Source organism: Bos indicus, chromosome 9 (assembly GCF_029378745.1).
Source record: "Bos indicus isolate NIAB-ARS_2022 breed Sahiwal x Tharparkar chromosome 9, NIAB-ARS_B.indTharparkar_mat_pri_1.0, whole genome shotgun sequence".
Classification (NCBI taxonomy): domain Eukaryota; kingdom Metazoa; phylum Chordata; class Mammalia; order Artiodactyla; family Bovidae; genus Bos; species Bos indicus.
The window spans coordinates 30,286,796-30,307,756 of record NC_091768.1 but is presented as its reverse complement, the minus strand read 5'-3'; the positions used below and the strand labels follow the sequence as shown (position 1 = coordinate 30,307,756).

At 34.4% G+C, this 20,961-nt stretch overlaps 1 protein-coding gene across 7 annotated transcripts in view; it reads right to left on the bottom strand.

Annotated features, from left to right (window-relative positions):
• Positions 1 to 116: 116 nt before the first annotated feature.
• The window catches only part of TBC1D32 (TBC1 domain family member 32), a 206,220-nt gene continuing 185,375 nt past the window's right edge, over positions 117 to 20,961 (bottom strand). For all 7 annotated transcript variants that reach the window (XM_070795892.1, XM_070795889.1, XM_070795891.1 and 4 more), the window contains 2 exons: positions 11,487 to 11,675; positions 117 to 2,169 (listed from right to left, as the gene is read on the bottom strand). In XM_070795892.1, the coding sequence (XP_070651993.1) occupies positions 2,050 to 2,169; positions 11,487 to 11,675 (309 nt within the window). In that variant the 3' untranslated portion in view covers positions 117 to 2,049. The remainder of the gene's footprint in view (positions 2,170 to 11,486; positions 11,676 to 20,961) is intronic.

Sequence of the window (20,961 nt, the reverse complement as noted above, 5' to 3'; positions counted from 1 at the left end):
ATTTTTCACAAATTTGTTTACATTGTAACAAAATATAATTATAATAAATCCTGTAAAATATATAAGGTCCTCCTTCACAAATAAGTTCTAGGAACTTACTTTAATTAAAAATAAAATTGAGAGGCAATACAGGGCTATATTTATTTCTACTTTAAAGAGTAATTTTAAAGTAAAATAGGTACAAAGATAATTCACAATGGTAGTTACAAAAAACACTGTTATTTTATATGTTATGTCACCAACCTGCTGAGTCATTGTTCATAAGATATTTATCAGATAAAAACAAAAGCCTTCTGGCTCTAGCTGAAGTCGCCTGTGCAAAATATAATTATAATCTAGATCTTAAGTTTCTGATCAAAATCACCAATGAATATTATAAAATTAAGTTATAGTTCCTTCTCCATTTGTATTTCCAATTACCATGTTAGAGTTTTTAAAAAGAAATAAAGCTGCAAGTTTCTCAAGACCAGTAACAGTATCTCAGGAACAGAATGGGAAGAAACATAAACATAATCATGTATTACAGGTTCTGTGGAACAGCTTTTCAAAATTAAGTTTAAAAGTAGACAAAACTTGGTGTTTTGAGTAACCTGGGGCTTTCTTCCTTAATTCATTTCGGCCAGAGCTAAAGTGAGCAATATGTCAAATTAACTTGCTCAGTTTTCTTTTTTCAACTTTTTCAATGCCCTTTAGGAACATCATTACTGAGAAGCTATTGTTGGCATTTACTGCACAAAACCTGATTCTAGAAGGTTGATACTGCAATAGCTTAAATATCACAAAACTGGGGAAAATTGTATGGTACCAGTTATTTCACTATACTAAAATGAAAAATAGTCTGGAGATAAACCATTTTTGGTTGAAAAGAAAAAAGGCTTTAGAATGGTTTTAATGGTTGATTTACATTTAAATATAAGCAAGGAATACAAAATGACCTTTACTTATAATTTTAAAAACCTGTTGAAATTGCCAACTGAAAAATTAGTATTTTTGTGTCTTATCTTTCACCTATTAGATGTGATGGTTATAAGAAAAGAGACCCTAGCATATTGTATTAATCTCAATGGAGCAAAGCCTTCTATTTAAATAAAACAAAACACTATGTTGGTCATTTAAAATAATTTACAAATATATTCTCTTTAATGTTCTTAAGTTCATTACAAATCAAATCAAATCTATCACTAAGGAAACCACATAAAAAATGAGTGTTAAATGCATATCAGTATGAAATAATCAATCTATCTTTTAAATGAACCATGTTGAGACTACATTTCACGTGAAAAATTATAAATTGATACAGGTGTCAAAAGCAATTCCTAGAAAAACAATTATGCCTGACGAAAATAATTTTCCTACCACTTGCCATGATAAATATGATTTGTTCCTCTATATGTAAAATAAGCAGTTATGGTTTTGCCTATTTTCTTTTATATGTACAGACAAAAACGAAGAAAGCAACTGTCTTGTCTCCATGGACTCTCTTTGGATGGTAGCTATTTACAGTAATGCTGCTATTTCCAAGCTCATTGAAAAAAATATATTAATCATCCTGGGAAGAAGGAAATGTAGGTTAAGGTTAACTCTTAAACATAAAGAACTATAAGTAAGCTGGATTTGATTATAAAACAACCTTGTGTTAGTTGCTCAGTCATGTCCAACTCTTTGCAATCTGAAGGACTGTAGCCTGCCAGGCTCGTCTGCCCATGGAATTCTCCAGGCAAGAGTACTGTAATGGGTTGCCATTCCCGTCTCTAGGGGATCTTCCCAACCCAGGGACCAAACCTAGGTCTTCTGCATTGCAGCCAGATTTTTTACTGTTTGAGCCACCAGGGAAAGCCAAAACAACCTTACACAACAACAAACTTACAAAAATGAATTCACTTCAATTGAGCTAATACCTACTTGAATATATTATTATATTCAAAAACTCTCAGTACTGATCTATAATAGTGTGTTTTCACAAAGCATATGTTGTTCTGGACACAGAAAATAATCAAATCCTTGTTTCCTTTAAAAATAAACATAAAAATCAATTGTGTTTTCCATGATCTATGTGCTTTGCACTCTCATGTTCCGCATGTCTCTCAGCAACACTGGTCGGTAGTTTTGTTCCAAAACTTCCATGTATTCAAAGTAATCACTCACTCGAAACCCATGCAGTGCTTCTTCCTGTCAAAAGATATATAGAGATGTTCATTTGCTTGGGTAAAGACACACAGTTCTAAGTTAATGGGTTTAAAACAGTTGATATATCATTTTTCTCAGCTATAGATGGGGGTTTTATGTTGATAGTAAATGCTTTTTATTTAGTAAGCTATATATATATATATAAAATAGCAAAAAATCATGTCCCTGTGATAACTAGGTTGTCTGTTTTCACAACCAAAACTGCTTTATAGCTAACAACAACAACAACAAAAAACAAACACTTAGATAATGAAACCTTCCTAATGTTTTAGATATAATACTTCCAATTATAGAATGATTGCTTACATCTGTAATCAGTAAAGACTTTAAAGCTTATCAAAGAACACTTACAATATTACAAGGAATATCTATTCTACAGCTACATTCATAAAACTTCCAGCAGTCTGCAATTCATAATGTTGGTATTATGCATATCTATACTAATTTGTAATTTAATGGCTAGTGTCCCAAATGTGGCACTCAAGAATGAAAAATAACAAAGCATCCATTTAGAATCGTATACACTTTTAGGAAATTTTAGGACTATTTATTTTAGTATCTCCAAATACTAGCTGTGGAATGCCAACCTTTCAAAGTAACAACAACATTCTGCAAAAGAAACTTGATCCTTGATTCACTGTAACATGTTAGAAATTTTGGATGTTATAAAAAATTTTGACAATTCATGCCTTTCTGGAGATAACAGCTTAAAGGTAAAATCTACTAATAAATACAAAATTCAAAAAAATTCAAAAGAATCAAAGATAATATATTATCATATACCAAATACAGTGTTTAGAGACAAATCAGTTTGTAGATGAGAGACATAAATGTAGGGTACTAGGAAAACATCACAAATTCTCAGTAAGAATGGACGTTTTTTGGGACTTCCCTGGTGGTCCAGTTATTAAGACTCCATGCTTCCAATGCAAGGGTTAAGGGTTTGATCCCTGGTTGGGGAACTATGATCCCAAAAGCCACATGATATAGCCAAAAAAAGAATGCACATTTTTAAAGGCCTCAGATGTCACTAGTGATGACTAGATTAGTAATAGTTCACAGATAACTTGGGAGAAGAGTATATTACTTGTCATATATCACCGAAAATCTGGGTAATCTGAGAGAAGAGTTCATTGGTACCTTAAAAACAAGTATTCTTAGTGATCTATAAAATTGATATCATAACTAAGAAAATTAAATGATGTTAAGTTAGATGAATAAGATTATACCTTTAAGACTAAGAGTTAATACCTCCAAACGTAAAAATTTGAACTACTCTTAATTTTAAAATATTTGTGACATTATCCATTTCTTCATTCATTAACCTCATTCATTCCCTTATGGTATGTAAGGTTCTTGGTTATACAATGAAGACCCAAAGATGAATGAGACAGGTCTCTGTTCTAAAACATTAACAGCTAAGGTATATATCATATCTCCAGTTTTATGTATAAGCAACTGAATCAAAAGGAAGATGTTCATCTTAAGAAGAGCAGAAATACTACATCTTTGTAAATTTCTCTATCAAACATAGTTCACTTTTTTCTTTGGCGTAAAAGTAGGACTGAAGTAAGACTACTCTTGCTATTCAAGAATTCACTTTAACTGTTGTAGTCATTGAACTATTTAAATTACGTGTGATTTAACATTAATCACCCCTTCACTAAAACTATACCTAAGTTGGAAAAGAATTACAGTAATGTGTTATTCTAACCAGAAGAAAAAAAAACTTAATGCCAGAAAAATTGTCTTTGTGCATATTCATGATTTTTAAAAGAATGCTTATTGTTCATTATATGTGAATTACAATAGGGAATGACTGCATTTGAAAAATAGCGCTAATAATTCTTCCTGGGCAAAAGTAAGCAAAACCTACTTTAACATCTTTTGATTATTGCTCCACTTTAGTTTAAAAATAAAAACTACCTGTGGAGAACCATAGCTATTACTTGGTTTAAAAATACCTTTTTCTTAAAACATGTTTTTTGAATTGTGGTTCCCATTTTAGACATTAATATTAAAATAAAGAGAAAATACTCTGATAACTATACTGAAGAGACACCCATAAAAATGGCAAATAAGGTTATTAAGGCCTTATTTCATAAGAGAAATATAAAATATTCATTTTAAAAGAAATGTTTTTAAATTATATAGATTTAAAATTCACAGGCAATTTTAACTCTGAATAAAATTTCAGAACTTCTGAATTCCATTTTGTCTTCAAAGTGGAATATTTTCCATTTTATCCTACTGCTGCTGCTGCTGCTGCTAAGTTGCTTCAGTCACGTCTGACTCTGTGCAACGCCATAGACGGCAGCCCACCAGGCTCCCTCGTCCCTGGGATTCTCCAAGCAAGAACACTGGAGTGGGTTTCCATTTCCTTCTCCAATGCATGACATTAAAGTGAAAAGTGAAAGTGAAGTCGCTCAGTCGTATTCAACTCTTCACGACCCCATCGACTGCAGCCCACCAGGCTCCTCCATCCATGGGATTTTCCAGGCAAGAGTACTGGAGTGGGGTGTTATTGTCTTCTCCGATTTTATCCTAAATATTCTCTCATTGCCTTTTAGTGAATTACTTTTCTTTGTAATTATGACCACTTAGACTGCCAGCTAATCATTCAAGTTATAAAGGGGCCATTCCCTCAGAATACTGTTTTATTATCACTTTATTTATAGACCTAAGTATATTGGACTGTGGATAAAAATAAGAATTACCTTATTCTTTAAATAGGCAGACATATATAATTATATAAGGTAACATTATCACATTTTATACAGATAGTACTCTATTCAAGTTTTTTCTTTTTAATAAATTACTTCTGGAACAGTTTATATCTTGGTTTATTTTGAGCATATTACGTTCTCTTTTTCTATGCAGTGGATTTTCAACCAAAGTACCTTAAATGAATTGCTCTTTTCATTAATGTTGAGTTTCAAACATTGAATCATGAAAAAAGTAGTAAAAATTACCATCCTAAACCACAATGTTGTGTGTGTATTCAATGTTATACAATATGGCATATACACAGCTTCCCTCTCTCCTTTGTACACAGAATCTAGTTTCAAGTATGTATCCACTGGTTTCCTTTTACTAGTGAGAGCATTTAGTTAGAAAGTCCACTGAATTTAGGATTTTTTTTTTTTTTTTAAGTAAACAGACTAGTCAGGGATACACTAGAAAGGGCATAGGATTTGGATTCAGACCAAAATGGGTTCAAACTCACCTGTGTTAGTTACTAGACAAATTAACCTGGGAAAGTTTACAGATTCTCTAAGCCTCATTTTTTTGTGTGTAAATATAGACAATAACAACATAAACTGTGTTTTCTGAACTCTTTACCGTGAACTAGAAAGCCTTATGTGATTTGATTCCTGCCTCATCCCTGACCGTTCTTAGTCCCTCACCTTGTTTTGGCCACAGTGGTCATCTCAACACTTTATAAGTGGGCCAAGCCCATTCTTACCTCTGAGCCCTTACATTTGCCGTCTCATTTAGAAGGATTTTGCACAGAAGTCCTTGCATTGCTTTTCTTTTTCCTTTGCTTCATTCAGTCTCTGATTACCCACTCACAGCAGTCTTTACTAGACTCTATCTAAATAGCACTTATGAATCTGTCTGACTCCCTTACCATGTTTGATTTCTTTATATTTAAGATCTATCAGTACCTGAGATATTATATATTCATTCACATATTGTTTATCTATTAGTAGAACTAGATGGGGGAAAAATGGCAACAGTGGCAGATTTTATTTTCTTAGTCTCCAAAATTACTGCAGACAGTGACTGCAGCCATGATTAAAAGATGCTTGATCCTAGGAAGAAAAGCTATTACAAACCTGGACAGCATATTAAAAAGCAGAGGCATCACTTTGCCAACAAAGGTCCATATAGTCAAAGGTATAGTTTTTCCAGTAGTCCTGTATGGATGTGAGAGTTGGACCATAAAGAAGGCTGAGTGCCAAAGAACTGATGCTCCTGAACTGTAGTGTTGGAGAAGACTCGAGAGTTCCTTGGACAGCAAGGAGATCAAACCAGTCCATCCTAAAGGAAATCAACCCTGAATATTCATTGGAAGGACTGATGCTGAAGCTGAAGCTCCAATACTTTGAACACCTGATGTGAAGAGCTGACTCACTGGAAAAGACCCTGATGCTGGGAAAGATTGAAGGCAGGAAGGGAAGGGAATGACAGAGGATGAGATGGTTGGATGACATCACTGACTCAATGGACAGGAGTTTGAGCAAACTTTGGGAGAGTGAAGGAGAGGGAAGCCTGATGTGCTGCAGTCCATGTGGTCACAAAGACTCAGACATGACTTCATGACTGAACAACAGTAATAAGTAAAACATTAAAGTCAATGTGGTAGGCCATTGCCTATCTTGTAACCACCACAATGCTTGGAACACAGAAGCTGGGCAAGGGTCATTGAGTGAATGAGCAATCCTTTTGCCCAGTGCCTGTCATTCAATAAGCATTCACAGTATCAATGGTGGTCATGATATTTTTGTTAAGCTACATTCTCTGAAATGATTGAGTTAGATTTTCTTGATCGCACTACAAATTTATAATGTTAAGCATGGATGGGCTCGCTAAAAGGAGGATGAACAGAGATGGAGAAACAAGTCACTACTAACTTTTTTTAAAGCACTTGCTATGTATCAGATAATGTTGTAGAAGTATTTCACAGATATCATCTCATTTCTTTCCTCCACAACTCTAAGTGATAGGTATTATTTCATGCTCAATTAACATATGAGAAAAATTAGGCATATGGAGGTAAGCAACATGCCCAAACTTACACAGAGTGGCAGAATTTAACTTGAGGTGGGCTCAAATGATGTAAGGTGAAGGCAAAAAACATAACCACAGTTGAATAACACACTGAACATGTTGCATCTGTTCCTTCAGATGGTGAATTATTTTTAATACTATAAACACTTCTGCCTTTTAAGAGCTTACTATACAATTAGTTTGTTTTTTTTTTTTCTTCAGTCTGATCTCTATTTCTTATGCCAACATGTTCGAGTAACCACAGCTGCAAGTAGAAACAACAAAAAAACCCACTTGACAATTTACTGATGGGATGAAATTAATCTGATTTTTACATAATTATAAATTGATTTCTCCATAATATGCAGGATTTACTTGAAGCATTTTAATTAAGTATTTTGAGTCTTCACAGCCTAATTTCACTGGAAGGCAATCTTTTCCCAGCCTGGCATTTCAGTGATGTTTTTCCCCAGGTTGAATTCATAAACTAAAACCAAGATCACTGCCAGCCTATTAACATGCAGAAAGCAATGAAATACAGCTAGTCTGCTAAAACAGTGGGTCTTCTTAAAATACCATCAAAGTAAATCAACCTAAACTTGCTTTTGTGTGTGTCTGTATGTGTGTGTGTGTGGCGGGGGCGGGGGGGTGGTGGCGGTAGGGGAATGCATGTGAGAGAGAGAAAAAAAGAGATTCATTAAAAAACAAACCAACCCAACTTTAGATTTTCAAGTCTGAGATATTGAAAAAATTAATTTTGTCAGATGATGTTTTCGTTTCTGAAAGTTTGATGCCTACAGATTTTCTGAACTATCATCTGTCACAGAAAAATTTTAGTTTCAAGACTAAGATTTTCAGCACATCTTTAGAAGTTGTCTTCTAGCTCAGCCGTAATTTATCCAATGCCATAGTGTGGGAATAATGCACTTAGCTGCTCTATTATCCAACCCACATATTTGTTGTGTTTAAAAAGATGCTGCAAAAAACTCAGACGATACCTTGCTGATAAACTTACACCCATGGCATTCATCTAATCTTTTAGTGGTTTAATCAAATGAGGAAATATAAACAAGTTATTCTGCTTGTTTTTTTTTTTAATTAGGTGAAACTTAGTTAAGAAATCCCAAGTCATCTTTTTTTAATATACGGATCATGAAGAATTATTCAGGGGGTTACCATAAATTCAAGCACTGAGTCTAGACTCAATTACTTAATTTCAAATCTTGAGCCCAAACCAAAGCGAATACAGAATGAGTTGGTATTTTCTCTATACTATATGCTTCAGAGAGATTTTTATTCCTAAAGCAATGCTTCTATCTTATCTCTTTCTGTAAATACATGAAATTAAACAGGGAAAAGAATTTTATATTTTCAATTTTCTGGAATCATCTCATTTTCTCAAGTTTCTCAGGATAACTGATAATACTGTAATTGAAAACATGTTTGTGGTTTTTCAATATTTTGCAAACTATTTCAACTGGGTCTAATTATTTGAACTCATTTAGCACAGTTGATGCTTGTTCTATCTATTTTTATATAATGATTAATACCCTTTTTAAAAATAGCTTTATTACAAAAGTAGGGGCTCATTCTTCAAAAATTTAAAAAAAAAAGAGCCCTCATAAATGCATACAATAAACAGTAAAAGTCCCCTGAACTACTCTACGTCCTGTTCCTATCAGAAACAGTCATTACTAAATATGTAGAGTCAGGGCATAACGTAACCTACGTAAGAATATCATTATGGCTGTGGTATGTAGTTATATGGAAAATTATTGACAAGTTTTTTCTCCCTTTGTACAAGTCTGAGATTTTGGATCAGAAAGTATAAAACCTAATTTCAAAGGTTTAATCCACATAACAACAGTTTAATGAGGACTTTAAAAATCCTATGTCTCTCTGACTTGGTGGATTTTCCTTTCCTGAGGAAAGGAAGAATAAAATCACTTCCTTAATTGAAATTTCATTATTGGTTAATATATGAATAAGTGAAAAATAGTGTACATATGTTTACATACTTTTCAAAGAAGACATTTTAACTGGGCTTAATGGAGTAGTTAAAGGGGTATGTAAATGCATACTTAATAGAGTATACTGGAATTTATCTCACAAGAAAAATAACTGCTCATCAAAAGAGATCAGTGACCCCAGATCTACTTGCTGGAAACAAAAAATAACATGAAGTCATGGTATTAGAAAGGCATTTTTCCTAATACCTCAGATGAATGCAAACAGCAGGAGTAAGAAGTAAGGTTAGCTCCAGGACAACTGCTAAAATTAATTCTTTGCCAACATGCCCTTACTTTGGATTTAAGCCAATTCAATTAAAATTTTAGTAATTTAAGTAGGACTTAGTAAAGATAATCTTTTATCTTTAAAAAACCCTCATTTTAAAATTCTTTAGTTTTAAACTGATAGCATTATGCCTAGAGCATAACAGAGTTTGGGAAATATTTAAAGAGGTCACCATTTGTAAACTCTATTATTTTTCCTGGCAGCAATCAGGAAGAGGTGAGATTGCAATAATCACCAGCATCTATCAGGTTAAACATGATGAAATATATGGACACCCCTCTGGTGGAAAGGAAGGTGTTAGTAATTTTTGTTATTCAATGTGAATACAATTAAGTCCATTAATCTCTCCCTTTATATTTATTTACATTCATTGTTTACTCTAGCAAGTGTTTATTGAGCACCTACCATGTACCAGGTGCTGTTCAAAGCACTGAAAAATACACTAGTAACTGAGATAGACAAAATCACAATCCTTGTGGAGCTTATACAGTATACTGGGGAAGACTGACAAAAGTATATCTAAGATAATTTCAGTCAGTGACACACACTATAAAAGAAACTAAAGTAGGATAAGAGAATAGATAATTATAGGTAAGAAGGCATTCAAATGTAAGTATTTGGGGAAATTTTAGGCCCTGAAATCCCTTTAACTGACCACTGCAACTAATGAAAATGCCCCTTACTGAAAAGGAACCCACATTTTGTCCTCAATATAATTCTCACTTACTTAACCATCCCTGTTCTCCAAATCACCTTTTACAGATAATTTTTTTCTTTTTCTACCTAAATTTTCCTTCTGCTTGTATGACCATTGTTGTGTTATACCTTATTTCATTACGAATGTTTCTAAGATCATAATTCTATGATACATGTAGGAAGTATGAGACCTTTTGGATTTAGTATTTATGAAATAAAAATGCTTGACAGTTTATCAATCTTAAATGATCAATGACATTTACTTACAAAAGACATCATCAAATGACAAGTGAATCAGAAAGAGAAAGATAAATACCATATTCTAACGTATATATATAGAATCTAGAAAAATGGTACTGAAGATTTATTTACAGGGCAACAATGGAGAAACAGGCAAAGAGAATAGACTTATGGATATGGGGAGAGGGGAGGAGAGGGTGAGATGTACGGAAAGAGTAACAAGGAAACTTGCACTACGATACGTAAAATAGATAGCCAATAGGAATTTGCTGTATGTCTCAGGAAACTGAAACAGGGCTCTGTGTCAGCCTGGAGGGGTGGGATGGGGGGAGATGGGAGTGAGGCTCAAAAGCGAGGGGATATATATATTTCTATGGCTGATTCATGTTGAGGTTTGACAGAAAACAACAAAAATCTGTAAAGCAATTATGCTTTAATAAAAAATAAATGAGAAACAAAAAAAGAAAAATAACTGAAAAATATCTAACAATAAATAATAAAAATAAAATTAATTCACATGGAAATTATTTGTCCACCTAGAAAAAAGCTACATATGACGAATGTTGGTTCTAGGGTAAGTGTGTCTATGCATGCGTATGTATCTGAGGGTAGCAGGGGGAGGGAAATATACTTAAATTCAAGGAAATATTTAAACTTAAAACAAATCTGCATTTTCAGCAAGAATCACATATAGGGAGGTATTTATATATCTTATATTTTCTAAAGTCCAGAGTTTCAAAAGTCACATTATTGTGAAAAAGAAAGCTATTTGATCTTGCTTTAAAATATTAACTTCTGTACTTCTATATAATAATGACTTTTAAAAACAGTGTTAAGATAGATTCTTTCATGGAAACCTTTCAAAAAATATTTCAAAATTTAGAAAAATAGAGTATGAAGGTATAATAAATTACATTTTTAAAAAAGTTTCAAAGCTGTGTATTAACACATAGTAACTTGAACTTTTATTAGCTAAATAAGATACAGGAGTATAAAAAAAAAAAAAAAAAAAGTCCTTTAGGCACAGCATACTGGTTAAAAGCAAAATTTGTAGCCAGACAGCTTACCTTCATATCCCAGCCCCATCACAGTTTAGCAGCATTCACCAGCTGTAAAATCTTGGGCAATGTACTTAATACCTGTTTCCTCATCTCTAAAATAAAGATTATAATACCTACCTCTCAAGGTTGTTTTTAGGATTGCATGAGCATATAGAAAAATACCCGGCACTAGGTACCCCATCAAAGTTGACAACTTTCAACCAAAATTTTTCCTCTAGAAATAAAGTTACTCACTTTTAGGAAAACCTGCAGATCTTGAGTCTGAGTGTGCTGTAGAATGTCTTGTTGAAGATGTTTGAATATAGCTATACAGATATACACTTGATAATCTGGACCAAGGAAAACACAGGTAGCAATGTAATGGCAGATTTCTATCCAATCTAAATAATTCCAAAAACACTGAGTTATCCATTGCATACAAATCTAGGAAAAAAAAATAAAAGTTAGGTCATTAGAAAGCTGATATAGCCATTTTGACTTTTTAAAAGCAGTACTCAATATAATAACTCACATAAAACCATTCAATCAAAATAGACAGTCTGACTACAAGAAGCCTAATAAGGATATAAGGATGCCTCACCTACTTGCCTAATGTGTGAGAAAACTCTAATGGCCTCCCAAGGCCATTACTCAAGTCCCAACTCAGGACTTAGGGGTTAACTGATGGTGTTCATACTGTTCCTATGCTATTGCTAAATGCCTTCTTGATTCATATTGTCCTTCTCTTACCTATAACACTAGTCTGCTCTCTTCAGATAACAAATGCTGAGACTATTTTAATTCAGAAATGGGAGCATCTTCTATCCTACCTAGAATCACAGATGTATAATTATGCAGATGACAGATTGCTAAATGTTACATTAATGCAAATGGACTCTTGCTGAATAATAAAACAATTTAAATCAACCAGAATTATATAACATAGAAACTGAGAGCTAATGTACAGAACTCAAAAATGAGACTTTTTACAAAAATCATTTACTTTCTGAAAAACATTTTTCAGATTATAAAAGCAATACATGCCTACTAAAAAATAATAATACAGTGATTAACATTGGTAATGTTTTGGTACAGCAATGTTATGGGTGGAATTGTGCCTCTCCCCCCCAAAATAAGTCAAAGTCCTAACTCCCAGGACCTATGAATGTGACATTATTTGAAAACAGTGTCTTTACAGAGGTAATCAAGTGAAAATGAGGTTAGGCTGAGCCTTATTCCAACATGACTTATATCAAATAAACTGAAAATGTGAACACACAGTGGGAAGGCCCTGAAAAGACACACGTGGAGACTGTCTCGTGAAGACAGAAGATTGGAGTGATGTATCTATAAGCTGAGACATACCAATGGCTACCAGAAGAGAGGAAAGAGGCAACAAACAGTTCTTTCTCAGTGCTGTCTAAGTGAACACAGCCCTGCCAACACTTTTATCCTCTCAAACTGTGAGATGATAAATTGCTGTTGTTTTAAGCTACTGAGTTCGTGGTACTTTGATATGACATTCCTAGGAAACTGAGACAATTACTTTCAAATATTTTAATTTTCATTTATGACTTAAAAATTACCACTGAGGAGAATTTTCTTTTATTTAACCTCTCTTCACTATAGTTTTGATTTTTAGGGGTGAGGAAGAAGGAATGGGAACAGATATAAAGATAAAGCATATCTCAATCTGTCATACAAAGATAAAGACACACACAAATTTTTCTTTTTTGTTCTATTGTGTTGACCTTTAAAAAAATACATTCTCCAGTAGTTTCTAAACTTTGCTTTTATATCCTTGACTCAATTTGGGGGGAATGTTGATTCTGCTTTTAACTGCCTTTAACATGGGTATTAGTTTGATAAGATTGTCGTAACAAGGTAACACACTGGGTGACTTAACAGAAATTGATCTCATAATTCTGGAAAAGTCCAGGATCAAGGTACTGGCAGGGTTGGTTTCTTCTGAGGCCTCTCTTCTTGGCTTGTAAATGGCCATCTTCTCCCTACATTTTCACATTTCATTTCACAGAGGTCTTCCTTCTGTACATGTCTGGTATCCAAATTACTTCCTGTAAGGTAATGGTAATATTGGATTCAGACCCACCCTAATGACCTCTGTGCTGTGCTTAGTCACTCAGTAGTGTCTGACTCTGTAACCCCATGGATGTAGCCTGCCAGGATCCTCCGTCCATGGGGATTCTCCAGGCAAAAATACTGGAGTGGGTTGCCATGCCCTTGTTCAGGGGATCTTCCTAACCCAGGGACTGAACCAGGCCTCCCTCAATCTTTACTGTCTGAGCAACCAGGGAAGCCCATTTTAATGACCTCATAATTAAGTTTAATGACCTCATTGTAACTTAATAACCCCTTTAAAGCTTCCCAGGTGGCATTAGTGGTAAAGTTACACCTGCCAATGCAGGAGACATAAGAGACATGGGTTCAATCCCTGGGTTGGGAAGATCCACTGGAGAAGGGCATGGCAACCCACTCCAGTATTTTTGCCTGGAGAATCCCATGGATAGAAGTGCCTGGCAGTCTACAGCTCTTGGGATCACAAAGAGTTGGACACGACTGAAGTGACTTAGCACACACACACTGCTTTAAAGACTCTATATCCAAATATAGCCTCATTCTGAGATACTGAGGCTTAGAATTTCAACATATGATTTTTTTTTTTTTGCAGGGAGGATACTATGCTTTTTTCAGTAGTCATGTACAAGTGTGAGAGTTGGACCATAAGGAAAGCCAAGTACCTCAGAACTGATGCTTTTGAATTGTGGTTTGGAGAAGACACTTGCAAGTCCTTTGGACTACAAGGAGATCTAACCTGTCAGGAAATCAATCCTGAATATTCACTGGAAGGATTGATGCTGAAGCAGAAGCTCCAATACTTTGGCCACCTGATGCAAAAAGCTGATTCACTGGAAAAGACCCTGATGCTGAGGAAGTCTGAAGGCAAAAGGAGAAAGGGCAACAGAGGATGAGATGGTTATGGACAGACCGTGGGAGACAGTGGAGGACAGAGGAGCCTGGCATGCTGCAGTCCATGGGGTCATGAAGAGTCAGACATGGCTTAGTGACTGAACAACAAATCGGCCCATATCAGATGATATTACATTTTTGTTTTCCATACATCATTACTCAAGTCAACCATTAACATTTTAATTTTAGCTATTATAGGCATATCTTTTTTCCCCTCATCTTCTGGTCATATTTCTTATTATTGATAATGCCAACTATATATAACCAAGTATTTTTTTAACTGTAATTCTGTTCTCAGGATCAGATTTTTCTTTACAAATATGTTCCCTTCTGTTATGTTCCAAAATATTTTTATAGAGCCATAGGTTAACTCAATATTGAATTTGAATATACACATGAACATTCAGTATTTGTCAATGGAAAGGATATATTTAATTTATTTTGGTCCTAACTTTAAATTTCATTTGGCAGCAATAGGATTCTTCTAGATCTCGACCTGAAGGGCAGGTTGTCATGCAAAGTTAATTACCAAACTTCCACTGCCCAATCAAGTATCTACAGCTCTGCTGCATTGGGGAGGAAGCAATTCTTGTTCCTACTTGACTAGATGGGTTGAAGCAGTCAGTGGCTCTTAATTCCCTAATGCACTGCTGCCAGGGTTCTGACCATGCTTTGTCACAGCTATAAATACTAGTCAAGCAAGGGCCATGCTTCGTTAATGAAAATGAAAGATTCTAGATGAATGAATAAATAGAAACAATTGAAGAATGAAAATTAATGCAAATGATCTGGGCAGCCAGAGAAATCAGTTCCCATTCAGCTGTCAGCTTCATGGGTGACTAGCAAGTGGATAATGATGAAGGGATCACAGTTCCCATCTTCTTTTTAGTTGGTCTGACTATTCTACAGGTTGAAAGGTGTGAAACTGTTGACCACTGACTCATTTTGACCTTTAAACCGACCACTTTTATGATTCAAACAAAGACATCTGAAGTCAAAATATTTACTTATTCCTAAAGCTTTATCCGTACTGGTTAAAAGAAAGTTGTCCTCAGATCTGTAATTACTTATTTATTATACATGGTTTCTAAAGCAACTGCAATTTTCTGGGATTTACAGAACATTCAAGCACTATTTTCTATGTTTTGCTTTTTCATTAAATGTAGAATGTGTGTGTGTGCTGAGTCACTTCAGTCACAGCCAACTCTTTGCAACCCTATGGACAATATAACACATCAGGGTCCTCTGTCCATGGGGTTTTTCAGGCAAGAATACTGAAGTGGGTTGCCATGCTCTCCTCAGGGGGATCTTCCTGACCCAGGGATTGAACAAGCAGCTCTTACATCTCCTGCACTGGTAGGCAGTTTCTTTACGTGCGCCATTTGGAAAGCCCCAGATGGAGAATAATACCAGCCTTTTCAACATGTGGGAAATTTCAGAGAGGAAAAATGAATCATTATAATTGAAAGCATTTTGAAAATATATCAAGTGCTATATAAATGTTATTCTATAACAGAGGTACAGATGTTTATCATTCATTTAACAAACACTTATGTACCTAATATACAACAAGCATTATTATAATTCTTAAGTGAACAAAATACATTCAGTCCCTGTCCTCACAGAACTTGCACTTAAAGAGGAGACATACACCTTTTAAATATATGAGCTTCTTCATTTGGCAGAAACTATACCAGCTACTGCTATTACATGAGCAAAATATCCCAGAATTATTCAATTGTGATAGAATTCAGAACACTATATCCCTGGAAGAATGCTAAACTATGAGTTATGTCTTTTAAACCTTAAGCAAATAGCTTCTCTATTTTTATAAGATGAAGTGATCTATATATTAGCTGATAGTCTAGGGCTCTAACAGGACAAAAGAAATAATATGTATCCAAACAGACATGATGAACTCTTTTCTTTAACATTTTTATTATGTAATTATTCCAAATACACATAATAGGAAGAAAGCATTATATATACCAGAGCCATCACAGTTTCAAAATTTGGATTGATTGACATGTCTCTGAAGTCCATTTTCCTCTACAGGTTTCCCTTCTTAAAGCTTTTAAGATAAAACACATCATAAATTGCTATATATTATATCTGTGCTTGCATTAAAACAAACTGAAAATCTGAGTTATCAATGGTATCAATTTTTTGTTTCATTTACTGAACAAGACAAAAATAAGAATCCATAATAATAATACCAGCACTACCATAAGCAACATGAATACTTAAAACAGTAATATTTCTGTTGTTTTCTTTGTCATTTAGACAACATATCACTTGGGATGTACAGTCAAATGCCTATGTTTTAAAGTGCCTTAAAAAAAATTAAGTGCCTTTCAGGGTGTGGAGAAAAAGAAACCCTCCAAAATGTTGGTGGGAATGTAAATTGGTGCAGACACTCTGGAGAACGGTATGGAAGTTCTGTAAAAACTAAAAACAGAGTTACCATATGATCCAGCAATCCTACTCTTGTGCATTTATGTGAGAAAACTCTAATTCAAAAAGACACATGCACCTCAATGGTCACTGCAGCAGTATTTACAATAGCCAAGACATGGAAGCATCCTAAGTGTCTATCTAGAGATGACTGGATAAAGAAGATGTGGTATATATATATACACAATGGAATATCAGTCATAAAAAAAGAATGAAATAATGCTATTTGCAGCACATGGTTGGACCTAGAGATTATCATACTAAGGGAAGTCAGAGAAAGACAACCATCATATGATATCACTTATATGTGGAATCTAAAATAATGATATAAATGAAATTATTTACATAACAGAGAATCAGACATAGAAAACAAACTTTCTCTGGTTACCAGAGGACACAATAAGGGTGTGTGGGAGATAAATTAGGAGTGTGGGATTAGCATATAAACACCACTATATATAAAATAGATAAATAACAAGGACCTACTAGAGAGCACAGGGAACTATATTCAATACCTTGTAATAACCTATAATGGAAAAGATTCCGAAAATAACATATATATGTACATATATATGTATAACTGAATCACTTTGACATACATATGAAATTAATACATTGAAAATTTACTATACTTTAAAAATGGTTAAAAAGTCAAAGTGCTTCTTACAAGGTTATACTGTCAAGTAGGTACTGTTAGGTTCACTTAATTATATGTATTTATAGTATGATATGAACTATTTAAATGACTCCAAAGTAAGGTATATTTCCTGACTCTTGAGCTCATTCCTTACTTATCCCTATAAGCAATCACTTAACAAAATATGATACATTCTTTCATTTTTTAATACAAACACATTTGAACTTGTATTTATATTCCCACGCTTTCCCATATAAATAGTAAAATACTAAACATTTTTTTGTTTTTGTTCTCCACCTTTATCTCTCTTAACAAAAGATCCTGACTATCACTCCATGGCAATATACAGAGGTATCTCTTATTCAGTTTTATAACTGCATAGTACTACCCTGTGGAGAAGGCAATGGCACCCCACTCCAATACTCTTGCCTGGAAAATCCCATGGACGGAGGAGCCTGGAAGGCTGCAGTCCATGGGATGGCTGAGGGTCGGACACGACTGAGCGACTTCACTTTCACTTTTCACTTGCATGTCTTGGAGAAGGAAATGGCAACCCACTCCAGGGTTCTTGCCTGGAGAATCCCAGGGACGGGGGAGCCTGGTGGGCTGCTGTCTATGGGGTCGCACAGAGTCGGACACGACTGAAGCGACTTAGCAGCAGCAGCAGCAGGAGCAGTACTACCCTGTAGATAAACCATAACTAACTCAACAAGTCCCTATTTATAGACACGTGTATTATTCCTAGTCTTTTGATAGTTACTGTTGTTGTTTAGCTGTTAAGTCATGGCCAACTCTTTTGCAACTCCATACACTGTAGCCCGCCAAGCTCCTCTGTCCATGGGATTTCCCAGGTAAGAACACTGGAGTGGATTGCCATTTCTTCCTCCAGGGAATCCTCCTGATCCAGGTACTGAACACGTGTCTCCTGCATTGACAGGCGGATTCTTTACCACTGAGCCACCAGGGAAGCCCCAGTCTTTATACTATATGGTCTTATATGCTATAAAACATATCTATACACAGGCATTTTCAAAATTTTTGTCAGTGTATTTCTGGGATAGATTTCTATAAATGAGATGGCTGGATGAAAGGGTAAATGCATGTGTGCTTTTGCTAGAAACTGCAAAATTCCCTCACATAAATCTCAAAAATATACTATTAATAAAATTGCTATTAGCAATTAATGGAATAGATGACAAAGAAAGTAAAATAAACTAATTATGTTTTTATGGTAAACCAATATTCCTTACATTTAATTATATTTGAAACATTTAAGTGACTTTTTGAGCCACTAACACATTCACTTTAGGATAAAAAGGGAGGAAAATCCCTTACACAATATGTATCAAAATGTACCATAGCCTTCCTAGAAAAGTTTGCTCCTTATACTTAAGCTTATGCCAAACACCACAGGCTTCCCTGATAGCTCAGTTGGTAAAGAACCCACCTGCAATGCAGGAGACCCCAGTTTGATTCCTGGGTTGGGAAGATCCGCTGGAGAAGGGATAGGCTACCCACTTCAGCATTCTTGGGCTTCCCTTGTGGCTCAGCTGGTAAAGAATCCACCTGAGGGAGACTTGGGTTTGATCCCTGGGTTGAGAAGATCCCCTGGAGAAGGGAAAGGCTACCCACTCCAGTATTCTGGCCTAGAGAATTCCATGGACTGTATAGTCCATGGGGTTGCAAAGAGCTGGAAACAACTGAGTGACTTTCACTTTCATGACAAAGGACATTTTATGATGAAATACTGATAAAAACATCATTATTATATCTAAGGTAAATTATTCTCAGTTGTATCTAGATATAAAACAATCTTCAAAAAATGTACTTAATTCTTTAGTAAAAACATTAGTTAGAACAATTACTTAAGAATACCTGATTAAGTCAAAAGAGGTATGCCCTAAATGATTAAGTTTTATGATACAAAGACCCTATTTTTAAAAACTCTTCTGACATTATTTTATTTATTCATCATAGAAAGAATGTTAGTAAAGTAAGATGTGGTTTCAAGTGAAGTCCTTGCTATCAGGGTTATATCAATAAGTCAATTCACTCATTTCACTGATCCTGAATGTCCCTGAATTTCTCCATCTGTCAAATGAAGTTAAAATTTTAAATGAAATAAGATCTGAAAACACACTTTTATACTGTGAAGCACTGATATAAATAAAAAAGTATATTTATTGCACTTCTAGACAAGACACTGTGTCAAGATACTTAAAAGACTTGAAGATATATCAGGCATACATATCTTTAACAAACTTCAACTAGTAAGAAAGAGGTAAACACACAAATAATGATTCCACAAAGCAAAGAGTACTGTGTTACTAGAAGAGTAACACAGAAACTGCATACAATTCAAAGCAGAATCATCTACTTGTAAGTGATCCTAAAAGTTTCCATTTGGACAGATATCAAAGATAAGTATGACAAGTAAAGATGGGGCACAAGGAGGGAGAAGGTACCATTTCAAATAGCAACATCAACAACATAAAGAAAGGGAAAGCTTGGGGACATGCACATACAAGGGGCATTCCCAGTCTTGAAACCTTGCTTTACATTTGTATACTGTGCATTTTCAAAATGCACTGTCACAAAATATGAAACAATAAAATAGTTTTCTTTAATCCTGCTTTCATGGAGGGGGGAAAAGCAGCAATGAGAAAAATCAAGAGATTTTTCTTGAGTGTATTTGGAGGATTATACATGTTAGCTCACTTGCTGACACAATATAGTACAATAATCAATGATATGCAAAATGATGACCCCAAGGAATTACAAAAGTTAAGTCATTAAAGATATGGGGTACTTCTTAGGATAGGAAAATTACTAAAATACAATAAAGTTTTTTCTTTTAAAGAATAAAATTCTACATTTTCATTAGAATATGTGATTTTCTGTTTATTTTAAAAGTATATTTTCATTTTGATTTTCCTTCCCATCTCAAATGCTAATCAACAAATATGTATTTCTAGCTAATTGAGCTTGTATTCTAGTTGAGCTTATTATTTTTAGTCTAGAGATCTGTATATTTTATTTAGCAATCTGCTCACAAATTCTTTCATTAATCAACCAATCCCTTAATGTCTATAAGTATGCAACTTTAAAAAGCATGGCTCCTAATTAGATCAGAACGAGTAAACTTTGAAATACAAAATTTGTATATAAATAATTACTTAACTACATACACCAAGTTATTTAAATGTTGTTTTCATATTTCATAATTAGCAATAAAATGGTTAATAATAACAAAGCAATGATACATACTTCTTAAGACACAAAATGATTAGCTCACATAAGGAGCCACAGACAGGCATTTTTACATTAGATAATTTAAGAAATATAATAACATTACTACTCAGAAATAATGCAGTAGTTTTTTATTAGGTAAATCTACATATATGTAGCTTCAAATTGATAATAACATATCAAATTGTTAAAGAGAAGCCAAAACGATAAAGAGGTACACCAAATTGATATCGTAGGGCCTTGGGTACTGAAAGTTTTCCCCACAGTTTTTGGTCATCCATTCTTAAATGTTTGGTGTAGATGGTAAAGAATCTGTCTGCAATGCAGGAGACCCAGGTTCAATCCCTGGGTTGGGAAGATCCCCTGTAGAGGGGAAAGGCAACCCACTCCAGTATTCTCATC